We start from the raw sequence: 24223 nt of genomic DNA, 5'->3' as shown, positions 1-24223 counted from the left end.
AGTTACGCGTCTTCTCCGCCGCCCAGCCGGATAAGACTGTCTTCCTAGGGTTCTGCGTCTTGCTGTGGTTGCTTTGGTGGGTGCCGAGCCCGCGCTTCGGGGCCCGGCTCGTCTCCTCGGCGCCAGCGGCGCAGGCCACTGCCCCGCGTAATGGCGTCCTCTTGGTACACCCCGACAGGCGCTTTGTTCCGTGTTGGGTGCCGCTGCTTCGGAGTAGCTTCTCGTCTCTGACCAGGGGCGTCGTTTACACGGCCGCTGGGGAGGCGTCCAGGCAAGGGCTCGGGAGGCGGGCGTGCGAGCAGGGTCACTGGTCTCTCAGAACTGTCGTCGGCGCAGTTTGCGCACAGGCGAGTCGGGAAGCTGTGGCGGCGGCCGCGCTTGGCAGCCCTGGGTCGGCTTCGGGCAGCCCAGGCCCGGTGCTCTTCGCCTCGGCTGCTTTCTGTGTCTTCAGGCGTCTAAGATACTTTCTTCTTCTTTTTTTTTAACAAAATGATTTGGGAATAAAATGTGGTAGTTTTTTCCTTCCTTGATCACTTTTAGTATAATTTTGGTCTTTTTGTTGGGATACTGATTATTGGTGGAAGAGGGAAAGGCACATTACTTGTATTAATGGTCAAAGCTTTCGAAATAGTTGATCATTTTATGGAATACGAAGTATACAAAATTAGGAAAATGTTGGGAAAAGGCTGGAGTCTATCAGGGAGTATCCAGAAGTGGCAGGAAATAGGATCACTTTTCAGAAAAGATGAGGCATGGGAAGTTGGAGCTGCGTTCCTTGATTTCTGACTTGGAATCTGAAATTTTCATCAAGCACGAGTTTTGTTTCACAAGTCGTTTCTAGGTGCACGGCTCCGTGTTAGGTCTGTGAGATGTAACAGAGAGTAAGGCCATCAAAAGTTTTACAGTCTAGTGGGGAAACAGGTTTGTGTACTTCTTCGTTCTTTTATGAGGCAAATGAATGCTTAAGTAAAAGTAGAAGCAGCATGTTCTGGGAACCTGGGTAACGGAGTGATTAATTTATGCTTGGAGTTATTTGTAGAGGAGGTGGCCGTAGTCTAAAAAGATCAATTGGTTTTAAATTAGGGGAGGACATTTGAGCCTGACGGAACATCTTGTATCAAGGCAGTAAGTGCTGAAATGTGTGTTTGAGTAGTTGGCTGTGGCAGGAAAAGAGGGTGCAAAGAGGGAAAAATTAGATGAATCTGGAAAGATTGGTTGGGACCAGAATGTGAATGGCATTGAATAGTTGCATAGCCCGTACGAATTGAAGTCCAGCTTTCTGCAACTTAGGAAACATGCTAATGAATTGGCGATGACTTTAATATTCTTATTCTCGTTTGGTGTTTAGGATTTAAACATTGGTTAAGCCACAAGCGTTTTTAGGTACTTCTTATTCTGTCTTTAGGCTATCTCAAACATACTTTCTGCAGAATATTAGCAAATGTAAAGATGTTGCTATTTTTGTTCATTCAGGAGTAGATTATTCATTTGGGGCATTTTTTGGCTTTGATTACTCGTTTATTGATATTTTTATGGTACAGTACTTTAGGACAGGAAAATCAAAGTTCTGATCAGTTTTCCTACATTTTATAAACCTAGTTAAAACCTTTGGTCTACAGAAGATTGCAATTCGTTGGCCAAGATGATTTTATTTGGGATTATGCATCAGTATGAATTAACTGATGCCATAAAGAAAATATTAGAACATTGAGTTTAACACCTGAGCACTATCTGTACAAGACACTGTCCATCCCTGTCAAGTGTAACACAGAGGGTGATAAATGTTTAGTACAAATAGACATAGTGTTTACATAGTTTCTTGCTCCCTTCCTCGTGACATTTTCCTGGAGAACTCTAGTCGTTCATGGTTCATCTCTGTTTTCACTAAGCCATCTCTGATAACCTGGAACAGAATTCGTTTCTTGGGTTTTTTTTGTGCTACTATAGCACTCTATAAATCTTTATTGTATTACTTAGAATATTCTATTGTATTAAGGTTTTCTCTTCCACTTTGAGATTATTGTGTACAGGAACTGTGCCTTAGTATCCCCGCTACCTGGTACATAATGGGTGATGAATATCTTATGAATATTTATTGAGAGATTATACTGAAAGTATTCAGAGAATTTCACAGAAAGAGGCACTTAAACGGGCCTTTGAATGATTGGGTAGGTTTGGGTACATCTCTTTGGCTGAGATAGATGGGAAGTAAGAGTTCTTAATATACTGGGAATCTCCTGAGCTGAGATGAAGAAATGTTAGGTAGTATCAAATTAGGGATGGCTTTGAATGCTGAGCTAGGTTTGACTTTGGCTTTCCAATGACTACAGAATAAAGTGCCCTCCTCCTTTTCCCAGGTAACAGGTTACTTCTGTGTTTTAGGAACGCCATTGGTTGTAGCATGAAGGATGACTTAGAGTAAGAGCAACCATTCTTCGGCTTTTGAAGTAGTTGAGAGGAGGACTTGAGTTTGAACCTCACTGGAACAACTTTTAAAAATGTGTAATACTTGTTTAATTTTTGTTTTGGAGCTGTCCATCATCATGTTGCTTTATTATATAATCTTTTCATCCTAAATGTTGCTGGTAAAGACATTTCTTTGTTGTACTTTGTAATTTATTTTTAAAGTTATGGCTGCATCAGTAGTTTGTAATTGAGTCTTGTGAGGGAATAATATTGATTATTATACCTTCCTATATGGTTCTTTTCTTGGGTTATTGCATGAGCCAAACTGATTAATTTTTTTCTTGCTGTTGTATTCCTTTCATATATTTCTGTTAGGGTCAGCCCTTGACATCCTCTTGAACTAACTCAGTTATTTTTTACCCTGGTCATTGTGCCTTGTGCTTTTCCGTATTGACGTACAAAAAAGAGCTGGACTTACTCAAATCAAATATAATCTTTTGGACCTTCCTGCATGTTAAATTGTGTCAAATGTATACAGTTATTAATGTGCATAATCTTGCCGTCCAGCAGTTCTTCAGGTATTGCTGACTTTGGCAGACAAGGGAACACACTCTTTTCTGTTTTGGAAAGGGGGAAATGGATTATCCAAAAATCACAAATATTGGCTTGTTTTGCCACTATTCTTTAAATGGATTTTTGGGGACATCACACAACTGAAAAAGTTTTTTCCCGTAATTCTTTGCTTGTAATATGGCTGGAATAGTCATTTTATTATTCTGCTTCTGAGATTTTTATTTTCCTGTGTTTGAAATAGTTATTGTTTTGGTTTTGTAGTCTTCAACTATGAATGTTGCTAGTAAAAATAAAAAGGGGGAGAAGTTGCTTAAAGATTTTGAAAAAGGTTTTTTCCTGTAGGATTATTTCAAAATTGATTTAATTAATGTTAGTTAGTAATTAATCATTTAGGAATTGTTGTCTGTAGTGTTCAGTAAAATGATTTACCACTATAGTTAGTTGTAATATTGGGGTTTTGTTTAAGGAACACACCCAGAGTTGGCATAGGGAATATACTTTCTATTTTTCTGGATCTTTTAGTAGTCTCATATTTGAGAAATCCTTGCTCCACATTTTGCTTCTGGCTGGTGGAGAATAGATGTCACTTATGGACCAGACTAAAAGGTGTCATTGTGTGTTAACATCTGAAGACCTCTGTAACACTTAAGGGACAGTGATCAGAACATTGCTACAAGCTGGGCTTAGCAATATCTGAGACACAAAAAAGAAAAGGTACAGAGGGGAAAGCAGTAGAGGGACAGAAATGGTGGGGATTAGGTAAATATTTCCATCTCTGTCAACTGTGGTAGTTTATCTCAGAGTTTGATATTTAGGTCTTAGTTTAAAATATAAACAGTAGGTTAGATGTTGTCCACTTGGAAAAAGCCCCCCAATTCTGCAGTACTTTTTTTTAAGAGATGTTATTTTTTTCTTCTTCTCCCCAAATCCCCCCAGTACATAGTTGTGTATTTTTTAGTTGTAGGTGCTTCTAGTTGTGGCATGTGGGACGCCGGCTCAGCATGTCCTGATGAGCGGTGCCGTGTCTGCGCCCAGGACCTGAACCGGCGATACCCTGGGTCGCCTGCAGCAGAGCTCGTGAACTTAGCCACTCGGCCACAGGGCTGCCCCAGTCAGTACTCTCTTTTGATATCAAATTCAATTCCCACATAAAACATTTGATATATTTATGTCAGAAAATCTTTGTAATTTTAACATTTATTACATTTTTCTGGTTATAAAAGTAATATGGTAATTTTTAAGTAAATTAAAAATGGAAATGTGTTTATTTTTTTAAAGCTTCTTTCTTGTGAGGAAGGTTGGCCCTGAGCTAACATCTGTTGCCACTCTTCTTTTTTTTTTTTTTTGGCCTTCCTAAAGCCCCAGTACATAGTTGTGTATCCTAGTTGCAAGTCATTCTAGTTCTTGTATGTGGGATGCCACCACACCGTGGCGTGATGAGCGGTGAGTAGGTCCTGCTCAGGATCCGCCCCATGAACCCTGGGCCACCGAAGCTGGATGTGTAAACTTAACCACTCAGCCACGGGGCTGGCCCTGGAAATTTATTTTTTGACTGTATTGAGATTTCAGATGGACTAGTTCACAAATACATTTTAATCATTGATTCCCATTGTTAAATAACATCTGTCTTCTAGGGAAGGGTTTATTCTCTGATAGTTGAAAGTATTCTTAGGCTCAGAATTCCCCTCCAGAAAGAGGAGTCTCAGTTGAATAAAGACGTTTTGTTTCTGTAGATCGTTGGAGCAAATTTAGTTTTTAAAATGTATGTTTCTATCTGACATTCAGAAGATTTTACATTACCATTAATTAGCAAGATCAGTAAAACCAGAGAAGAAAAAAGATGACAAAGATTCAGTGGTGTTGGAACTTTTAAGGTTAAAGGTATTACATAAAAGAGCTAAAAATTATTTTATGTGTAGCAGAGGACTCCATTTCGGAGAAGAGAGAGCTTTTATTTTCTGTTGTGTGGAGTCAGAAGTCTTGATTTCAAGGGGCTGGAAGAAAGAAGAACCAAGAATGGGAAAAAAAGGGTGAAACTTAAGAAAACCGTGCTTACAATTTTTTAAACTTTTTATAGAAAACTGCAAACATATACAGAAATAGAATAGGGAAGTGAACCCATGTGTTTTCCCCTCACCTAGCTTCAACAGTTGTAAACATAGGGCCACTTCTGTTTAATGTGTACACTATTCCCTTCCACCTTTCCCATTATTTTCAAGCAAATCCCAGATGTATCGTTTTATTGATTCATTTTTCAATGTGTACCTCTAAAATGTAAGGACTTAAACATACCATTATTGCATCTAAAATTAGTGTAAGAATATATCCAGTCCGTGTTCAATTTTGCCAGTTGCCTTATAAACATTTTTTTTCCCAGTTTGTTTCAGTCAAGTTCCACATAAAGTCTGTACATTGTAATTAGTCTTAAATCTTTATGTTCCTCCTCCATCTCTTTTTCTTTTTCCTTGCAGTTCATTTGTTGCAGCACCCGTGTCCTGTAGTTTCCCTCCGGTCTGGAGGGAAAGGGGGAGAGGGCAATAAAAACACCCAGGACTTCCTCTTAGACTCTCCCACCGCTACTGCTGCCATCAAGATTGTCAGGAGGCCCGCAAGCAAGGGAAGCTCCAAGAAGAGCACAGTTCTGAAATCATACCTCAGGTTTAGGTTGGGCTAGCCATGGCAAGGAAATCCAACAGAGGACTTGCAAATTCAGGTGCCCTCCCAGTATAATTTTAATGGCAGTGAATGTGCTTCTCACAGTTTTCCAACAAGCTTAACTGCTACCTGAAATACTTTTTTGTGTGAGTCCTACTGATAACATGTACCTTAAAATAGGAATACCAACTTAAGAAAAACCTCATTGTTGACAATTTACCCTCAAGGCTCCTCCTTTAGTGAGACTCTTGCAGGTGCTCTGGTAAATACAGGTCTGATACTTAACTAGTACTTTGATTTCTTATCTAAGACTTTTTTTTAACCACTTCCTGGCATAAACTGGAGATTTGAAGGACTACCCCTAACTTGAATTTTAGGATTCCGAATCTATTGTCAAAATAGAGAATTTCTGCTGTCTTTTTGTTTGTTTTCTTTTCTAGATTGGCGCCTGAGCTAACATCTGTTGCCAATCTTCTTCTTTCTTTTTTTCTTCTTCCAAAGCCTCCCAGTACATGGTTGTATATTCTACTTGTAGATCCTTCTGGTTGTGCTATGTGGAATGCTGCATGCCTCTCCATGGCTTGATGAGCGGTGCTAAGTCCGCATCCTGGGCCACCAAAGCAGAGCATGTGAACTTAACCACTTGCCCCTGTGGCTAGCCACCCTGCTGTCTTTTTAAATATTCAGCATCGGTAACCAAGAGTCCTACCATATATGCCCCTTCCCTTCACAGGTTTTACTGGAGATGTGGGTCAGGTCAGGTCAGCTTGGGTGGGGAACAGAAGGCCTTCATCTAGAAAGTCAGGTAATTTAGAAATTCATATTAGGTATTTCTGCCTCCTGATACCCTTTTCTTTAACACCATAAAATTGGAATTACTAATCTCACTTATCCCAGCTTTTTTTCATTTTACTTGTTCTCTTAATCTCTCTCTCCCGTTTCATCTCTCAGAATTTTTCTTGCTGTCTTGTTCAGAATAATTCAACTCTCTTCTGCCTTTAAACTTGTATAAGTAAATCCACCAAACGGACGTTCTAAGTTTCTTAAAAAATTAAATAACATTTACTGTTAAGACTCAGCAATCCTACTCCCAGGTATTTCTCCATATGGTATTAAAACCCATGTTCACACAAAAACTTGTACACAGATGTTTACAGCAACCTTATTTGTAGCCTCTGCAAACTGCAGACAACCTGAATGCCACTCAGATAGAGAATAAACACACTGTAGAACAATGGAATACTACTTGATAATAAAAAGGCACAAACTTTTGATACACACAACATGAAGACTGGAATATTTATGGATTCAGATGGATTAAAGACTGCCAGCTCTTGGCAGTTGTACTATGTGGCCGCTAGGAGATCCTTGTCTCTTCTTGTCCAGTTCCTAGCAGACTGTATCCATTTTTCTTTTATCGTCCATTTAAATATCAAACTACAGGGAGTCTAAATTGGAAAAGGATTAGGCAGGATCCGAGAATTTGTTCTTGTTGGTCATAATTGAAATAAGGAGAGGTTAACATATATCATGTCCTCCTTTCTCTGCTTCCTCGTCTTTAATATTTTGCACTTCTAGCTATTCTTTTTGGTATGTTCCCTCTCATTTCTTTTTCATACTTGCCAGTAAATCTTATGTGTTGATCATTTGTTGTCAGAAATTATCTATTTGCTCATCTTTAGTCAGTTCGTGTTTAAGAAAGTACATGAAGACCTACATATCAGTAGCTATAGTTTAGTGTTAGAGAGCTTTGAAAATAAGGAGTTAGAGATAGCATTTTTGTCTTTCCCAGAGATGTAAAATGTTTATAAAATTTGAAACTGGAATTTTACAAAACTGCTGGCGTGGATGGAGCGGATAAAAATATGGAAAATTACTTTTAATGATTTCCACAGATAGAATGTTGCCTTTTTATTATGAAATAGTATAACTTGTAGAAAAGTGTAGGAAAAAATATAAAGAACACAGTGTAAACCGTTGCCCAGCTTTACCAGCTCTTAATATTTTGCCGTGTTTATTCCACAGGTTTTATTTATTTTGGAAATGAAACATCACAAAGTTACCTTATTTATGAATGTTATGATATATTTGTTCATAAGCATTTGAGTGCTTTGGTATTTTGGCACATAGTTTGTTAAGAAATAATTACTGAATTTTCTAGTTTTTATTTATTCTTGCATAACAAACTGCTGAGTTTCATGGGATCTGTTGTCTTAATTTTGTGGATAACATGTTTGTGTAAATGTGCTGCAGTTTACAATGCATAAACAAAACCAACTAGCTTTTTGGACTTTTTGTCCGTAGTTTCAAGCAGATACAGAAACATTGAATTATACAGTGTGTAGAAATTTAGTAGTGAACTCCTCTCAGAATTAGTTCACTACAAATAGCTGCCTAGCCCCAGAAGACCTTGAGCTAGGTAATTTTGTTGCTAAATTTTTGTTTAATAGGAATCCAGTCATGATATACATAAGCTTTATACAAACACCAATTCAATTCAGTACATTCATAGGTAGAAAACTGTTGCTAATCAATAAGTACGTGAAATCAATAGGTAAAATTCAGTATATGAAGGTAGCTCCTGAATTGAATGTGTTATCCAAATAAAGGACTGGCCGCTGACAACTTAAGAGTGGAAAAATTCTTTAGAAGGAAAATAAGAAAGTTGTTTGTGATATATTAAGTGGGGGGAAATCAAGCCGCACAATGATATGTATAGTATGACAATTATTGTGAGTCGATACCGCTTTCCTGTTTTTTAGTTGTATACGACCTAGAAAAAAGTATAGTGATCTTCTAAGTTGGAAATTTTGGTAAGGATGGGCCGGGTCTGGAAATGGAGCGGTGAAGGGCTAAGTACCAGTTTCCTGGGGGTATTTGTTAATAATGCAGAAACCTGGGCTCTTAAAGTGAACATTCTGACTTGGTGTTTCTGAGGCCTAGGAGTCTGTTCTCCTAACAGGTGCTTTCAGTGTAGGTGGTCAGTAGAATACAGTGATGCTGTAAAGGGAAGATTTCAGACTATTTGTCTGGCGTGATTCAGCCGTTTGTGTTTCCTGCCTGGATCCTGATGGCAGTAGCATTTGTGGTCCTGAAAAAGAACTTATTTACTTAAAAGTGGTACATGCACCTAGTGGTTTTTAAAAGAAGTGTCAAGCATTTCAGAAATGAAAATGTTCAGAAAGGAAAAAAAAGGAAGAATGAATCTACACTCACCCTTTAGCCAATCTTGCTAACCACTGAAAGAAAAGTTTCTTCGGTATTCCAGGAAAAAGAGGGGTGGGGTAGGGGAGCAAATATGGATTTAAAACTTCAAAAAAATAATGCTTTAAACATAAACAAGTAGAATAATAAAATGAAGCACCCAGCTCAATGAGGGTGTTTCTTTCTGTGATTAATAATGGTAGAGGCCCCTCGCTGCTTGGGCTGCTCTAACAGTTTTGAGGGAGCAATGCAGTAAAAAGTACTAACTATGGGGATGGTAGTGCTGTGACACACTAGAATTATTTTGAGATCTGGTTACAAACTGGGGCTGCTAAGTTCAGTAGTGAACCTCTCCATTATTTTAAGTTTCTGAGACTTCCTCCTGCTCTTACCAGACATTCCTGCTGTGCCTTGGACTGGACAATGTTATTACATTTTCTGCTTTAAACCACACTCATCTTGACGCATTAGGGTTTTCTCACTTAGCTGGGACTAGAGGTTGGGTATTTGCGTTATGCCATTTGAATCTTTTCCTTTTGGTCCTTGCAAACTAGTAAATGAGCTTTTTTTTTTTTTTTTAAAGATTGGCACCTGAGCTAACATCTGTTGCCAATCTTCTTTGTTTTCTTCTTCTTCTTCCGAAAGACCCCTGGTACATAGTTGTATATTTTAGCTATAGGTCCCTCTGGTTGTGCTATGTGGGATGCCGCCTCAACACGGCTTGATGAGCAGTGCCATGTCCACGCCCAGGATCCGAACCAGCCAAACCCTGGGCCACTGAAGCAGAGCGCAGCACTTAACCACACGGCCGCAGGGCCAGCCCCCGTAAATGAGCGTTTTAAAGTACCTGGTCAAAGGGTTTAGTTCAGTTGAAGGTAATGAGCTGGCGAGAATCGAAACATCTATTTGTTGGGCCACAGAAATCACTGGCAATAGAAACTCTTTGTTTCTTTACACACTTACGTATTATTCAGATTATTAAAATGAAACATTAGTTTGTAATGTAAACTACAAACCTGTGGTACACAGGTACAGACAGGTAAACGCCTGTTACCTGGTGTTAAGAAACACTAAAAAAAAGTTGGAAGACTAGCCTTTATTTGAAAGAGATTAAAGAAACATGACAACTAAATACAATGCCTGGTTCTTGATTGGATCATGAGTCAAAAAGGGAACATCTATAAAGGATGTTACTTGGACAGTTGGGGAGATTTGAAGCTGGATAATATATTAGATGATATTGTATCAAGGTTTAATTTCTGAGCATGTTAGTGCTGTTGTCCTTACACAGGAGAATGTCCTAGATTTAGAAATAACATGCTGAGATGTTAGGGATTTTAAATGGTTTAGAAAACTTATGTACGTACATTTGCTTTATCTCTTACGTACAGAAACAGTTGATGAATATAGGTGAAGAGCATGTGAGTGTTCATTGTTGTACTTTTAAAATTTTTATTTAGTCTTGGAAAAATTCTAAATTCAAAATTGGACGGAAGTTTGGGAAGCACTTGAGAAGAGTTCATATGTCCTTCACCAAGTGTGTGTCTTGTAAATGTCAGTAGAACATAGTGCTTTGGAGGGTGAGAGATGGCAAGAGTTCATTTATTCATTGAGTGCTTGAAGTGTTTCATGTTCATTGTCTCATTTAATCCTTAAAAAAAACTTTATAGTTTAGGAAACTGAGACCCGTAAATTAAATAACGTATTAATTAGTAGAGAAAGGGCCTTGATTTGAAGGCAGACATTTTGATGCCAGAGCTCAGACTCTTATTAAAACTAATGTGATGATGGTTGCCACTAAATTGTGTAGGACTCTGAATTCCGTGGTAAAGAATTTAGATTTTATCCTGTATTATTTTACTATTCAGAGTGTGATCTTAGATGTTTAGGACATCACCTGTGAGCTTGTTAGGAACGCAGAAACTTGGGTTTGATCCGGGCTTACTGCATTTTAACAAAATCCATAGATGATTTGTTGCACATTCAAGTTTGAGAACCACTCTCCATAGTACTGTTGTTTTTATGTTTCTAGTAGTGTTGAGTTTAACTAATGTTGAGTGTTGTTCTTGGTCCCTAATCAACATTGACAGTATTTTTTCAGTTGGGGAAAGATTTAGAATTCAACAACAATTTAATAAACTTCAGTAACCCACTCTGAAAGTAAGAGTAATTTGCAGTTGATGAAATATAAGCATCTCTTCTGTACCTGAGCATTGTCTGTTGAGGTGGAGAATGTATTAAATATATTAAAAATCAGTACTTGGTATAGTTCTACTAACTCTGTGTATGGTATAATTATTCTGAAGTTTCTGTATTTAGAAGAGTATTTTGATAATACCTAATAGAGAAATGCATTGTTTTGAGTGCTGTTTGGAAAATGAAATTAAGAAAGTCTGTATTAACTTTCTTACAGATATTGAAGCACAGATTCGAGAAATTCAAGGCAAGAAGGCAGCCCTTGATGAAGCTCAAGGAGTGGGCCTTGATTCTACAGGTTATTATGACCAGGAAATTTATGGTGGAAGTGACAGCAGATTTGCTGGATATGTGACATCAATTGCTGCTACTGAACTTGAAGACGTAAGTTACAAAGTATTCAAGAATCGAGTATTTTTTTGATGGAGAGCAAGAGATACAGAGGAATTTTGTGTTTGAGTCATCTGATTTAATCTGGCGAGACATTTTGGAGACTGGGAGATCTTTCTTTTGGAGGATAAAGCTGTTGAAGGTGTCCTTCCTCTCTGAAGTTCAGAAGCTTCTGGAAGTGCTCAGTTCTGAATCTTTATGTTAAAGCTAGTTTGTTTATCCAGCAAAGCACCTGCAAATCATTAACCATTGTACAGTAACTCCTGGTGTCACCTTTGGAGCTCTATCTGTAGTAGTCCATGTGAGAAGTGACTTCATTGTAATGTCATCTGTCCTTGTGACTTTTGATTTCTCACTTGTTCTTGATGATGTTTTTTCCCCTTTGGCACCTTAATATGAATGCAGTGTTTCTTGTTCCTGATATTAGTGGGATTTTTGTGCCAGTTACTCTGGAGGATGGTCACCTCATTTTGAAACACATCCCTCAAAGTGTTTCTTATATATTCCACGTCTTGTATTTTGTCAGACCATCCCACACATCCAAATTTGGTGAAATAGCTATGCATTTTAGTGTGATTCAGTAACAAACATTTTATCAACAGATAAATCTGTTTTTATCAACAGATAAAACAGATATACAGATTATCAAACTTTATTTTTATGAAATTCAAGCCACATTTTATTTTGTAGTTGGCACTTTTTAAAGAAAACAAAAAAGAAAAATTACAAAGTCCCGAAGGTAAAATTTCTAGGAGCCAATCAGACTTCTGTTTTGCATTATCATCCCGTAATGGTAGGAGACATTGACAGCTATATGTTCCAGAAACTGAGGGGAAGTTATTATTAATTTTTTTTACAGATTTTATTTTTTTCCTTTTTCTCTCCAAAGCCCCCCGGTACATAGTTGTGTATTTTTAGTTGTGGGTCATTCTAGTTCTGGCATGTGGAACACCGCGTCAGCATGGCTTGATGAGCGGTGCCATGTCTGCGCCCAGGATTAGAACTGGTGAAATCCTGGGCCGCTGCAGCAGAGCACGTGAACCTAACCATTCGGCCATGGAGCCAGCCCTCATTTTTAAATAAAATAAATGAGGTATTAAGATCTTCTTGTGAGTTACCCACCGTTGCACATTTTATACTAGTAAAGTAACACCAACAGTATTGTGTTAAGACATGCTACTAACAAAGCAAATACATTTAAAATTAATTACATATTCTTTGTTTCTGTGATTAAATCATGTTAAAAAACCATGAGTTAGGAAAACAAGGAAACTGGAGACCTCTGAATAATCTGTTTGTAGTTTCCAACTTTGAAAAACAAATTTCATCATGCCTTCTGTGAGAAAACAAAATGCTCAGGTTTTTCTAGTCTGTACCTACTTTATTTTAATTAACTTCCACAGAAAGCATTGTTTAATATTTTTAAAAGAATGAAGAGAACTAAATTTAATGTCTTTAATAGCTTTTTGAGTTGAAAAGAAAACCCAAGTATTTATAAGTTTTACGAACAAGGATTTAGACATCAGTCACACTGTCAGTAAGTCTTTTGATTTCATGTAGAATCTTTATTCTTTCTAGTTTTTAAGTTCTGATGTTTTGTTTGTGGCTTTTTGGGGGCGTTTCATTGCAGGATGACGATGACTACTCATCATCTACAAGTTTGCTTGGTCAGAAGAAGCCGGGATATCATGCCCCTGTGGCATTGCTCAATGATATACCACAGTCAACAGAACAGGTGACTTTTTTCTTTTTTTATTAAAGCCAGAGTTTATTCAGTGAAAGAAAACTCAATGTCTCAATTCCCATGGAAGTTCTCATATTTTAGGAATCAAGTTATTAGAATGTTTTGAGGAGAGTCGATTTGAGAGAATTAGAAATAATAGTTTATTTTATAAAGGTAATCATTTCATAAATACTTAAACTATGGAAATGTGGACATGCATATTGTCTCATTTACACATACCTTATCTTTTCATATTAACATTTATCTATAAAATGATAGAGCATATTTTTTTATCAGTAGGTAGGCATTTATTAAACATTTTTACATGTTTTATAATGTTCTGGTTTTTGTTTATCATACTCTGGTTATTTAATAAAGTGAGTATTAAGTGAGACATATCTTTTCTCAGTATGATCCATTTGCCGAGCACCGACCTCCAAAGATTGCAGACCGTGAAGATGAATACAAAAAGCACAGACGGACCATGATAATTTCCCCAGAGCGTCTTGATCCTTTTGCAGATGGTAATTGTTTCCCACTTTTCTATAAGTATTCAGAAATTTATTTGTATTAAGTTGTCTTTAGCCCTTTGATTTTTTTTGGCATGCTTCTGAATTTGCTTTTCTTTTTTAAAATCCCCCTTATAGATTTGTATAGATTTGGTTGAAGTCACAGATGCCATATTCTTCATCTTTATAATGCAAGTTTTCTTTCCAGGTAGAAGGACAAGAAAATAATGAGCCAATGCCATAGAAACGCAAAGGGTTTAAAGGTTTTTCTTTTACTTTTGTTTTGGGTACGCTTTCTATACTTTGAACAAATGTGTTTTTCTGCTCAAAATGCTTTCAAATTATTGAAAGTTTCCATTCCAAATCCTAGATTTTTAGGATTGTTACTTTTGAGAAACTGTTTCTCACATTAGAGCTCCCCCCATATTGCTCTAAATATAGTTTAGTAAACGCACCTACTTTGCTTTAAGCATAAAGTTAAGACAAAAGTATGTATACAAAGACTTTGATATTTTTAATAGTTGGAGTCTGTTTTGCTAATTTTAGGGGCATAGTGAGCCTGATGGAAGCTTTCCTCAGGTGAGTGAGTTTCAAAATCAAAATTAGGTGCCTGTTTCTTAAAATTAGATTCTGCTGCAGGTTTACAAGTTAGACTTTCAGCCTGCATGAATTAGTAGGGATATTCTTTTTTTTACTTGCATAATTGTAATTGATTTAAACATGTATGTCAGAATTCACAGGCCCATACTAACTGTCCTTAATTTCTTTCCTACAGCAGTACTGCTATATGCCAGTCCTGTCTGCATTCTTAAGGGTGCAGTTCAACACATCCTCTCTAGATTATGGTGAAAAAGTATTCCAAAGGAAGTCTTATCAGAGCTAGTGTCAGAAAGAATGACACTACCAATTGGGCATGATCTTCAGCATAGGAAATGTCTTAGAATTTTATTATTTTTTCCTAAATTATGATGCTATACTACTTTGTATAGCTAATTATCACATTTCTAAAACTAGTGTGCCTCTGTGAATCGTGTTATATACTGTTTGGGCTTCTTTAAGATATTTTGAAGTTTGAAAAGCAAATACTGAAACTTTAACCAAGAGACTAACACATCTCTTTGTACACCACTTTTCTTCTGTGTGCATCATAATAACTGGTAGAAGTAATATATTTCAAGTAATATATTTCCAGTTGTAATTTATACTTTCTAAGAAAGTAAAAATATGTTTCTGGGTCAACGAAACTTAAAAAGCATGAAGCCCTTTTTAGTAACGTGACATCAGAATAAGATTATAGGTATATTTTTAAAAATCAGATTTTCTGAACTATAACTGTTTTAAAACATTGTATGAAGAACTTACCTAGTCATAGTTATTTGTAGTCAGGATTTTAACAGCTTGCAACAGGTAATGTTTTGAATATAAATATCTTTCCAAAGTGTTACTAATGGTAAAGAGATAATTTTCTAGGCTTCTATTCTGCTGCTTGAAGTCAGAACTGCTGATGGAGACAAAGGCACGAAAGTGTACGTATTCCGGATTAGCAACCCAGGAACCCATCACTTCTGAAGACTAAACTGTGCTGTCATTTTGTTTTTATATGCATTAAAATATTTGTTTTAAACTGCTGTAGATGTTTGTGTTCAAACAGGTTAAATTGATCAGCAAACTCAATAAAAAGTAAGATGTATAATTATTAAAGTTTTCCATCAAAAAGTAAATTAAATGATTATGGAATAACGTAATATTAGAGCAGGGCAGATAAATCACTTGAACCTAATTATCTTTTATTTATTGTACTCTTGTCCTGTTGCTGTTCTTTTCTGCAGGAGGGAAGACCCCTGATCCTAAAATGAATGCTAGGACATACATGGATGTGATGCGAGAACAGCATTTGACTAAAGAAGAGGTATGTGAACCTGCTTAATATTTTGATGGTTGTGAAAGAATGTAAAGAAAGTAGAGATTGAGAGACTTTATTTCCTTTTTATTTTATTTGTAGAAGTAATACTTTGATAGTATTAATAAAAATTGAGTTGAGAAAGAACCTTATCAAAATTCTGTCCCCTCCCAAATTAAACTTTTCATATTTCTATATCCTTTTCTAGTCCCTCGTCCCTTAGCCACGTATATATACATACTTATCTTATAGTGGATGTATAGTGGTGTGTGTCTGAAACCAGTGTTTAAGGGAAAAGTCATAGTTAAATCATTCCTTGAAAAACCTGTAATTCTACCCTAAGATTCAGTTTGGATATGGGTGGAGAATTCTGAACAATTCCTATTGGCCTACAGATTGCTCCATTTTGTTTTAATAGCCTCCAAACTTTATTGTGTATATATAATAGATTTGTCTGTTGTATGGATTAAATGGGGTAATGGATCCCTTCTTTAAAATCATGGCGTAAATTAAATGTGTTTGTTATGACTACGTTACTTACATAGTTATAGTCACTTTTTACCACTTTTCTATCTTGCTCCCTTGTCTTAATTGCTGTATGAGTTTTAAATAAAACTATTTTTCATTGAAAGTATTTTGATTCTCTACCGTTGACTGAAGATTTTACTTCACCAACTGTATAAAGTAGGGTGGTCTATGTTATAAATTCAGTCCTTGCTCATCTGTTGTGCAGAAAGACATTGTATAAAACTGAAAATATAGGGGCCTGCCTGTGGCTTAGTAGTAAAAGTTCAGCGCAGTCCACTTTGGCAACCCAAGTTCGCAGGTTCCAATTCTGGGTGCAGACCTACATTGCTCATCAAGCCATGCTTTGTCAGCAACCCATGTACAAAATAGAGGAAAGATTGGCATGGATGTTAGCTCATGGCCAATCTTCCTCTCACACACACACCAAAAAACCCCCTGAAAATACGAAAAAGAGAGGGAAAATAAGGAATGGGACTACCAGTAGCATAGAAAGGAGAATGAGTGAAGAATAAAATGACATGAACCAGAAATGACTGTACTAACGATATAAAAAGATATTGAAAATGTTTTAAAGATGTTCACTACTTATTCAAATGTTTTTCAGAGAGAAATTAGGCAACAACTAGCAGAAAAAGCTAAAGCTGGGGAACTAAAAGTCGTCAATGGAGGAGCAGCGTCCCAGCCTCCCTCAAAACGAAAACGGCGTTGGGATCAAACAGCTGATCAGACTCCTGGTGCCACTCCCAAAAAACTATCAAGTTGGGATCAAGCAGAGGTAATTTCTTATTTTTTATTAGACTATTTTTAATCTCATGAAGTGTGTTTGCTCTCATTGACATAACAAGATAGCAGAAACTGCGCAGCTTAAACAGACATTTATTTTCTCACAGTTCTGGAGGCTTAAAGTCCAAGATCAGGGTGACAACAGGGTTGGTGTCTGGTGAGAGGTCCCTTTCTGGCTTGCAGATGGCCGCCTTCTTGCTGTGTCCTCACTTGGTCTTTTCTCTGTGCTTGCGTGGAGAGAGCAAGGGAGCTCTGGTGTCTCCTCTCTTCTTATAAGGACATCAATCCTATGAGATAAGGGCCCTACCCTGTGACCTCTTGACTTCACTGAAAGGCCCAGTCTCCAAATAGGCACCATGGGAGTTAGGGCTTCAGCATACGGCTTTGAGGGAGAGGCAGTTCAGTCCATAACATGGAGTGAAAGAATGTTTCTTTTGGAATAATAAAGGTAGATGTGTAAGTATGTCACGTTGTGGAGGTCGAGGACAGTATAGTGAGTGGTCTTCCTCATTTTCTAGATGGATAATTTAAGCCTGTGACCACAGGTGTCACATGGGCAATACTCCTGCATTTCCTTGGACAGTTTACTGTTTTTGAGAATTTCTTTGGGTTTTTTGGATTTTTTTATTTTGGTAAATTATGTATAACATAAAATTTACCATTTTAACCATCACTGAGTGTACAATTCAGTGGCATTAATTACACTCACAGTGTTGGACGACCATCACCACTAATTATTTCCAAAACTTTCGCCTCAAGCAAACTCTGTAATCCTTAAGCGATAACTCTTCCCTCCCCTCGGAGAACTTCTTTATGTTATGTCAAACCTGTAATACGTCCCTAGCTGCTTCCTTTTTAGTTGGTGACTTTGATTCCTGTTTTTCCCCCAAATAGAAAAAATTAAAAAAACTTACGCATGTTTCCTCTATGAAATTTACCAGTATGCCTCTGTCTGTTCTCATCTACTCTGCTTTCCATTCTGTTAAAATATGAACGGTTGGTGCAGGTTGACCATCTAAAGCTAACCCTTCCGCTTCTGTGCTGTTTCCCATGCCCTCTTACTAGTCAAGGGCACTCATGTAGCATCAGTTTTTCCTCTGTACTCTAGGTTATTACCATCTATAAAAACATGTTACCCGTTTTCTTTTCTTTTCTTTCTTTCTTTTTTTTTTTTTTTTTTTTACTGAGGAAGATTGGCCCTGAGCTAACGTCTTTGCCAGTCTTCCTCTATTTTGTATGTAGGTCACTGCCACAGCATGGCCGCCAACGAGTGGTGTAGGTCCACAGCGCCTGGAAACTGAACCCAGGCTGCTGAAACAGAGCACACTGAACTTTACCACTAGGCCACGGGGCTGGTCCCCCATTTTCATCTTTAAAGAAAAACAAACAAAAAACTGCAGGAAACCATCCTTTGACTTTCACATCTCCTTTCAGCTACCATCCCATTTCTGTCTCCTTTTGCCACAAAAACTCATGCTTTGAATCAGTTGTCTGTACTTGCTCTCTTGGCTTATCTAGTCTTTCGCTTGCACCACTCCACCAAAACATCTCTTGTCAAGATCACTCGACCTGCTTGTTGCTAAATCCAAAGATCAAGTCTCAGTCCTCGTATTACCCAGCGTATCAGTAGCATTTGACATTCCTTGATACCCTTTTCTTTCTTAGCTTCAGTCTCTCTTGATTCTCTTTTTTTTTTTTTTTTTTTGAGGAAGATTAGCCCTGAGCTAACTACTGCCAATCCTCCTCTTTTTGCTGAGGAAGACTGGCCCTGAGCTAACATCCGTGCCCATCTTCCTCTGCTTTATACACAGGACGCCTATCACAGCATGGCTTTTGCCTAGGGGTGCCATGTCCGCAGTTGGGATCTGAACCGGTGAATCCCGGGCTGCTGAGAAGTAGAACGTGCGCGCTTAACCACTGCGCCACCTGGCCGGCCCCTCTCTTGATTCTCTTAATATCCCTCACTGGCTGCTGTTCCTCAGTCGTGTTTGCTGGATATTCCTCAGCTTGCTTGACTTTGTGGTCTTCTAGGGCTCAGTCCTTGGACCTCTTTGCTATCTAAACTCACTCTGTAGGATCTCATTCCTGTCTTTGCATACTATCTCTGTCAGACAATGCCCAGATTTACAAATCTGCCCCCTAATTCTGTGTTCCTTGGACCTGACATGTTTACTTGAATGTTTAGTAAGTGTTTCTGAGTCAACATTTCTAAAATAAAATTACTGATTTTCTCTACTCATTCACCCCTCTCCACCCTACTCCCCTGTCTGTTGGCTCAAACCAAACCCTTAGGAGTCATTTCAGGGCCGTCCTGTACTCCTTTCTTAGTTCTCTTACCCCCTATCCTATCCATAGTTAGCCCCACCTTTAAATACCTTCAGAATCTAGCCACTTTTCATGACGTCTGTACTGTTCCCACTATTGACTCTAGCATGGCTTGACTACTGCAGATTTATTTACAAATCAGGAACAATCTGTCAGACCATGGCAGTATTTTCCCAAATCCAGAATTGGGAAGTACTAAACTTAATACATAATTTCCAAATAATTTAGTTTAAGAGAGTTCCTGAGGACTTCCCATTTGCTTGCTGACTTGTGAGAAGATTTGGTTCTGCAGAATATGAATTATTATTAACTTCAATTCTGTGGTTGACATTCAGCACTAGTTTTAAAAACTTGGGGGGCCGGCCCGGTGGTGCAGCGGTTAAGTGCGGATGTTCCACTTCGGTGACTCGGAGTTCATCGGTTTGGATCCCGGCTGTGGCCATGGCACCGGTTGGCAAAAGCCATGCTGTGGTAGGCATCCCACATATAAAGTAGAGGAAGATGGGCATGGATGTTAGCTCAGGGCCAGTCTTCCTCAGCAAAAAGAGGAGGATTGGCAGCAGTGAGCTCAGGGCTAATCTTGCTCAAAAAAAAAACTTGGAAAGAGAAGCTTGTCCTGCTGGTATCTGTTTAACTGTATGCTTGTGATAATTAGACGCAAGATAGATGTCTGTCTTATAAAAACTAGAGATTCAAACCATGTTTTCTTTTGTTCTGTTCATTTAACACAACTCTATCCTAATCATGACTGTGGGAATTACAATGGATAATAGGAAGAATTTATTTCTAACCTGATTGAATAGGAGGGGCAGTTGCCAGAAATGAGATTTTGAACAATTTATGTGCTTTACCCACCTAATTGAGAATTTCTCAACATTTTTAAAGAAAAAAATACCAAGTCTTAAATTTGTTCTGGTATTTATGCACATTTGCAAGCATAAAGTTAGATAAAAGTCTTGTGTTGGATAGAGCATCCAACTTTAAAACAAATACATAAAAGTATATTACAGGGGCTGGCCCCGTGGCCGAGCGGTTAAGTTCGCGCTCTCCGCTGCAGGGGGCCCAGTGTTTCGTTGGTTCGAATCCTGGGTGCGGACATGACACTGCTCATCAAACCACGCTGAGGCAGCGTCCCACATGCCACAACTAGAAGGACCCACAACAAAGAATATACAACTATGTACCGGGGGGCTTTGGGGAGAAAAAGGAAAAAATAAAAAAAATCTTTAAAAAAAAAAAAATATATTACAAAACCTATACTAATGAGTGTAGGTTTATGCATACTTCTATGAGCTATTATTTAAATACAAATTTTGTTTTGCTTACAGTAAATCTCCTGCTACTTTGCTATGACACTGTGCGGGTTCTTTTGCTGTCATGTGCTGTCTGATGCCCTACATCATGCTCTCCTTGTCTCTATTTGAACTGCAGTGGAAGCTTTGATTACTTAAATCCACTTTTAATCTTTTTTCACTAATTTTTCCAGCGTCAGTTAGAGTAATAGTATCACACACATGATTGTAAATGTAAAATATCAAGGATTGAAATCATGTGGCAGTATCTAGTTATAAAATAATTTACCCAGATCATTCAGAACATACCTATGTTAATTAAACACACTCAACGAAAACACAAAAATAGTTATTTCTTAGTGAGGACTCATCAGTATATGTCCCTATATTGGTACAATTAAACATTGATATAATTAAAGCTGAAATTCTTTGATTACAGATTACAGAGAGAAGCTGGAGTGATTTTCCCAGTTATGGAGCCATTAGTGGCATATCCAAGATTCATACCCAAAATACATTGTTTTGTATTTAGGAGTTTTTTTGTATCTAGAGATTTTTCACTGCTTCAGATTAAGACTTTATGAATTGTTCTTAGCCATAAACATATTTGATAGAAAGTAGGTATCTTTTAAGCAGAAGGATAATCTACTCTAATTCATAGAGACTAGAACTGAAACATTTATTTTTTTAGAATTTAACAGAAATTTTCTAGTTATTTTTATGTGAGTGTGTAGGTGTTTGAAATAATTTTGTTTTTTGCTTTGTTAAGACCCCCGGACATACCCCTTCCTTAAGATGGGATGAGACACCAGGTCGTGCAAAGGGAAGTGAGACTCCTGGAGCAACCCCAGGCTCAAAAATATGGGATCCTACACCTAGTCACACACCAGCTGGAGCTGCTACTCCTGGACGAGGTGATACACCAGGCCACGCGACGCCAGGCCATGGAGGCGCAACTTCCAGTGCTCGTAAAAACAGATGGGATGAGACCCCCAAAACAGAAAGAGGTACTTCTTGTGGAGTCTGAGTGTGTGTTTGGGTGAAACCTTGATTTGAAGAGTGGTATGTTTGTAGGCCGATAGCTTGCCCTCTTGTTCTGGGTGGACGGGTAGATTATATGCCTGTTTCTTTTCACTTTGTGAACATGTTTAAGATTTATTTTAGGAAGAACATTAGGAGAAAGTCAAGTTTGTAGACCATAACCTTTTGTTTTTTATTATGGTAAAATACACATAAAGTTTACCCTTTTCACCATTTTAAGTGTACAATTCATTGCCATTAAGTACATTCACAGTATTGTGCAACCATCACCACTATTCATTTCTAGAACTTTTTCATCATCCCAAACAGAAGCTCTGTACCCATTAAACAATAACTCCCCATTCCCTCCTCCTCCTAGTCCCTGGGAACCTCTGTTCTACTTTATGTATAAACTTGTCTCAGTGTCTTGTTTTTTGTGTAAACTGTCCGAAGCTGTATTTCATTACCATTTATGAGATTGGCTTTGGCAAGTTAAGATTTAATAGTACATTTCCTATATTAAAATTTCATAAAGAATTTTTAATGACATGGGAGAGTGTTTAATTTGTAATGGATGAAGGAAGAAGTGTAGAATTGTATGTGTAGAGTAATCTCATCTCTATGGGCAAATGAAAAGTGGCTCAAGATACATAAAGTGGCTATCTCTGGGTTGTGATAAAAGTGCTTTGTTCTATTGTCCTTTTCCTCAATGGCTACTGTGTATTGTTTTTGTAATCAGTGGAAAACAAACAGAAAATAGTGAAGGAGGATAAATATGAAATGAAACATTAAAACTTTTAATGGATCTCCATTTTAGATATCTCCCGTTTTTGAACTTGATCAGTTTGAGTATGTTAGCTGTTTGAGAGTAAACAGTAATTTTTTGCTGATTGTTAAAATTTTACACTTATTCGCTCTTTTTCTTTAAAGATACTCCTGGACATGGAAGTGGATGGGCTGAGACTCCTCGAACAGATCGAGGTGGAGATTCAATTGGTGAAACACCAACTCCTGGAGCCAGTAAAAGAAAATCACGTTGGGATGAAACACCAGCTAGTCAGATGGGTGGAAGCACTCCTGTTCTGACCCCGGGAAAAACACCAATTGGCACACCAGCCATGAACATGGCTACCCCTACTCCAGGTAGAAAGAAACTCTCTCCTTGAAAATAATATTTTTTTCCTAGAAATATTTTGAATTATTTTTTTGTGGTTTTCTGTGTGCTGTTAATGCCTATTTTTAGCAAGAATGACAGGATATAAAAAGAAATCTTGGTTCGAGTTTATGATATAAAAGCAGTTAAATATTAGAGTTGATCTTAACTGTCTTATATCCCAAGCACTTCAGTAAGGATAAAGTCTTGCATTATAGATTGTTACAGAAATTTCCTTTTTTGGTAGGCCACATTATGAGTATGACTCCTGAACAGCTTCAGGCTTGGCGGTGGGAGAGAGAAATTGATGAGAGAAATCGCCCACTTTCTGATGAAGAATTAGATGCTATGTTCCCAGAAGGGTATAAGGTAATAAAAGTCAGTATGAATGTGGTAGTGTTTGGGGTGTGAATTTTATTTTAAATATTCTTTGAAAAATTAATTGGTCAAGTTTACGTTTGCCTTGCCCAAGTTTACTGCTACCATTCCATTCTTTTAGCTGTTTCCAAGTATATTTCAGTTCCAAAAAGTAATAGAGATGAAAAGAAAGGAATGACTTGAAGCTTTTATTACTTTTAGAAGGTGAGAAATCTCAAGGACTTCTAGGACCATATTTTGAGAACTGCTGCCTTAGGGGTATGGAATAGCTTGCTGCTTCAGTTTATCAGCACTCCCAGGGTTAAGCTCACATTAGATCTGAGTTATTTTACTTGGTACCTCACAAAGGTTTGTGTATTTAAGTTCATGGATTGCCAATGAACACAAAAGAATATTCTCTCTTTACCATAGCAGCTTGAAGAATTTTCTTTTGAACTATAAAATTTTCTAGATACCTGGGACTCAGGGACCATTTGCTGGTCTAAAGGTAGTCTGTGGTCATATAGCTGGTGTCCTAACCAGGCCTAGAACCTGAGTCATCTGATGGCCTTTACAGAGCCTTTTCTGCCAATTCCTATTATTTTTTAATAGTTTGTATTTTTCCCCCATTAGGTTTGTATTAGAGTATTTATTTCAAGTATGCATGAATGTCTGTTTATAACTTCTTGTAGCGTCCACACGATGCTGTGGGTATAGACACTCTGCAACCTACCATAATTACTTGTCGCTTAATGATAGGGATACATTCTCAGAAATGCATCGTTAGGCAGTTTCTTCACGGTGCACATCATTGAGTATACTTACACAAACCTAGATGGTATAGCATACTGCACATCTAGTACTCCTCTTTGGGGACTACTGTTGTATATGTGTTCCATCAGTGACGGAAATGTTGTTATGCAGTGCATGACTGTTGACTGCCTGAGTGTGTCTCAATTGCAGTCATTGATTTCCTTAATATAAATAGGAAGGAAATATCCTCCTTAGTGAATCTTTAATGATTTTTTTGCTTTAATCAAATGATGTCTATTTTACAGGGCTTTGGTAAATATTTTGGTTTTAGTTTTTATGCACTTAACTCATTTTTATAGAGTGACTTGAATATTAAGATTTACTTCTATAGTTCAGAAATTTATGTGAATGATTTTTCATTTTGTTATTAAAATATAACCTCTTATGTTATGTGCA

General features: G+C 37.6%; 1 protein-coding gene across 5 annotated transcripts in view; it reads left to right on the top strand.

The window, feature by feature from the left end:
- The window catches only part of SF3B1 (splicing factor 3b subunit 1), a 59398-nt gene that overhangs the window by 23666 nt on the left and 11509 nt on the right, over window positions 1-24223 (top strand). For 2 of the 5 annotated variants that reach the window (XR_011528500.1, XM_070580489.1), the window contains exons 3-10: window positions 11252-11418; window positions 13055-13159; window positions 13557-13671; window positions 15486-15565; window positions 16689-16859; window positions 21254-21491; window positions 22435-22647; window positions 22905-23026. Coding sequence is in view for 2 of the 5 variants with exons in the window: in XM_070580489.1 (XP_070436590.1) it covers window positions 11252-11418; window positions 13055-13159; window positions 13557-13671; window positions 15486-15565; window positions 16689-16859; window positions 21254-21491; window positions 22435-22647; window positions 22905-23026 (1211 nt within the window). In the remaining 3 variants the exon portion in view is untranslated. Of the gene's footprint in view, window positions 1-11251; window positions 11419-13054; window positions 13160-13556; window positions 13672-13710; window positions 15566-16688; window positions 16860-21253; window positions 21492-22434; window positions 22648-22904; window positions 23027-24223 lie in introns of those variants that run through there. The other 3 variants (XR_011528502.1, XR_011528501.1, XM_008518171.2) reach the window with 3 other exon arrangements.

This window comes from Equus przewalskii, chromosome 17 (genome assembly GCF_037783145.1).
Source record: "Equus przewalskii isolate Varuska chromosome 17, EquPr2, whole genome shotgun sequence".
Taxonomy (NCBI): domain Eukaryota; kingdom Metazoa; phylum Chordata; class Mammalia; order Perissodactyla; family Equidae; genus Equus; species Equus przewalskii.
This window is presented reverse-complemented; position numbering and strand designations above follow the sequence as displayed.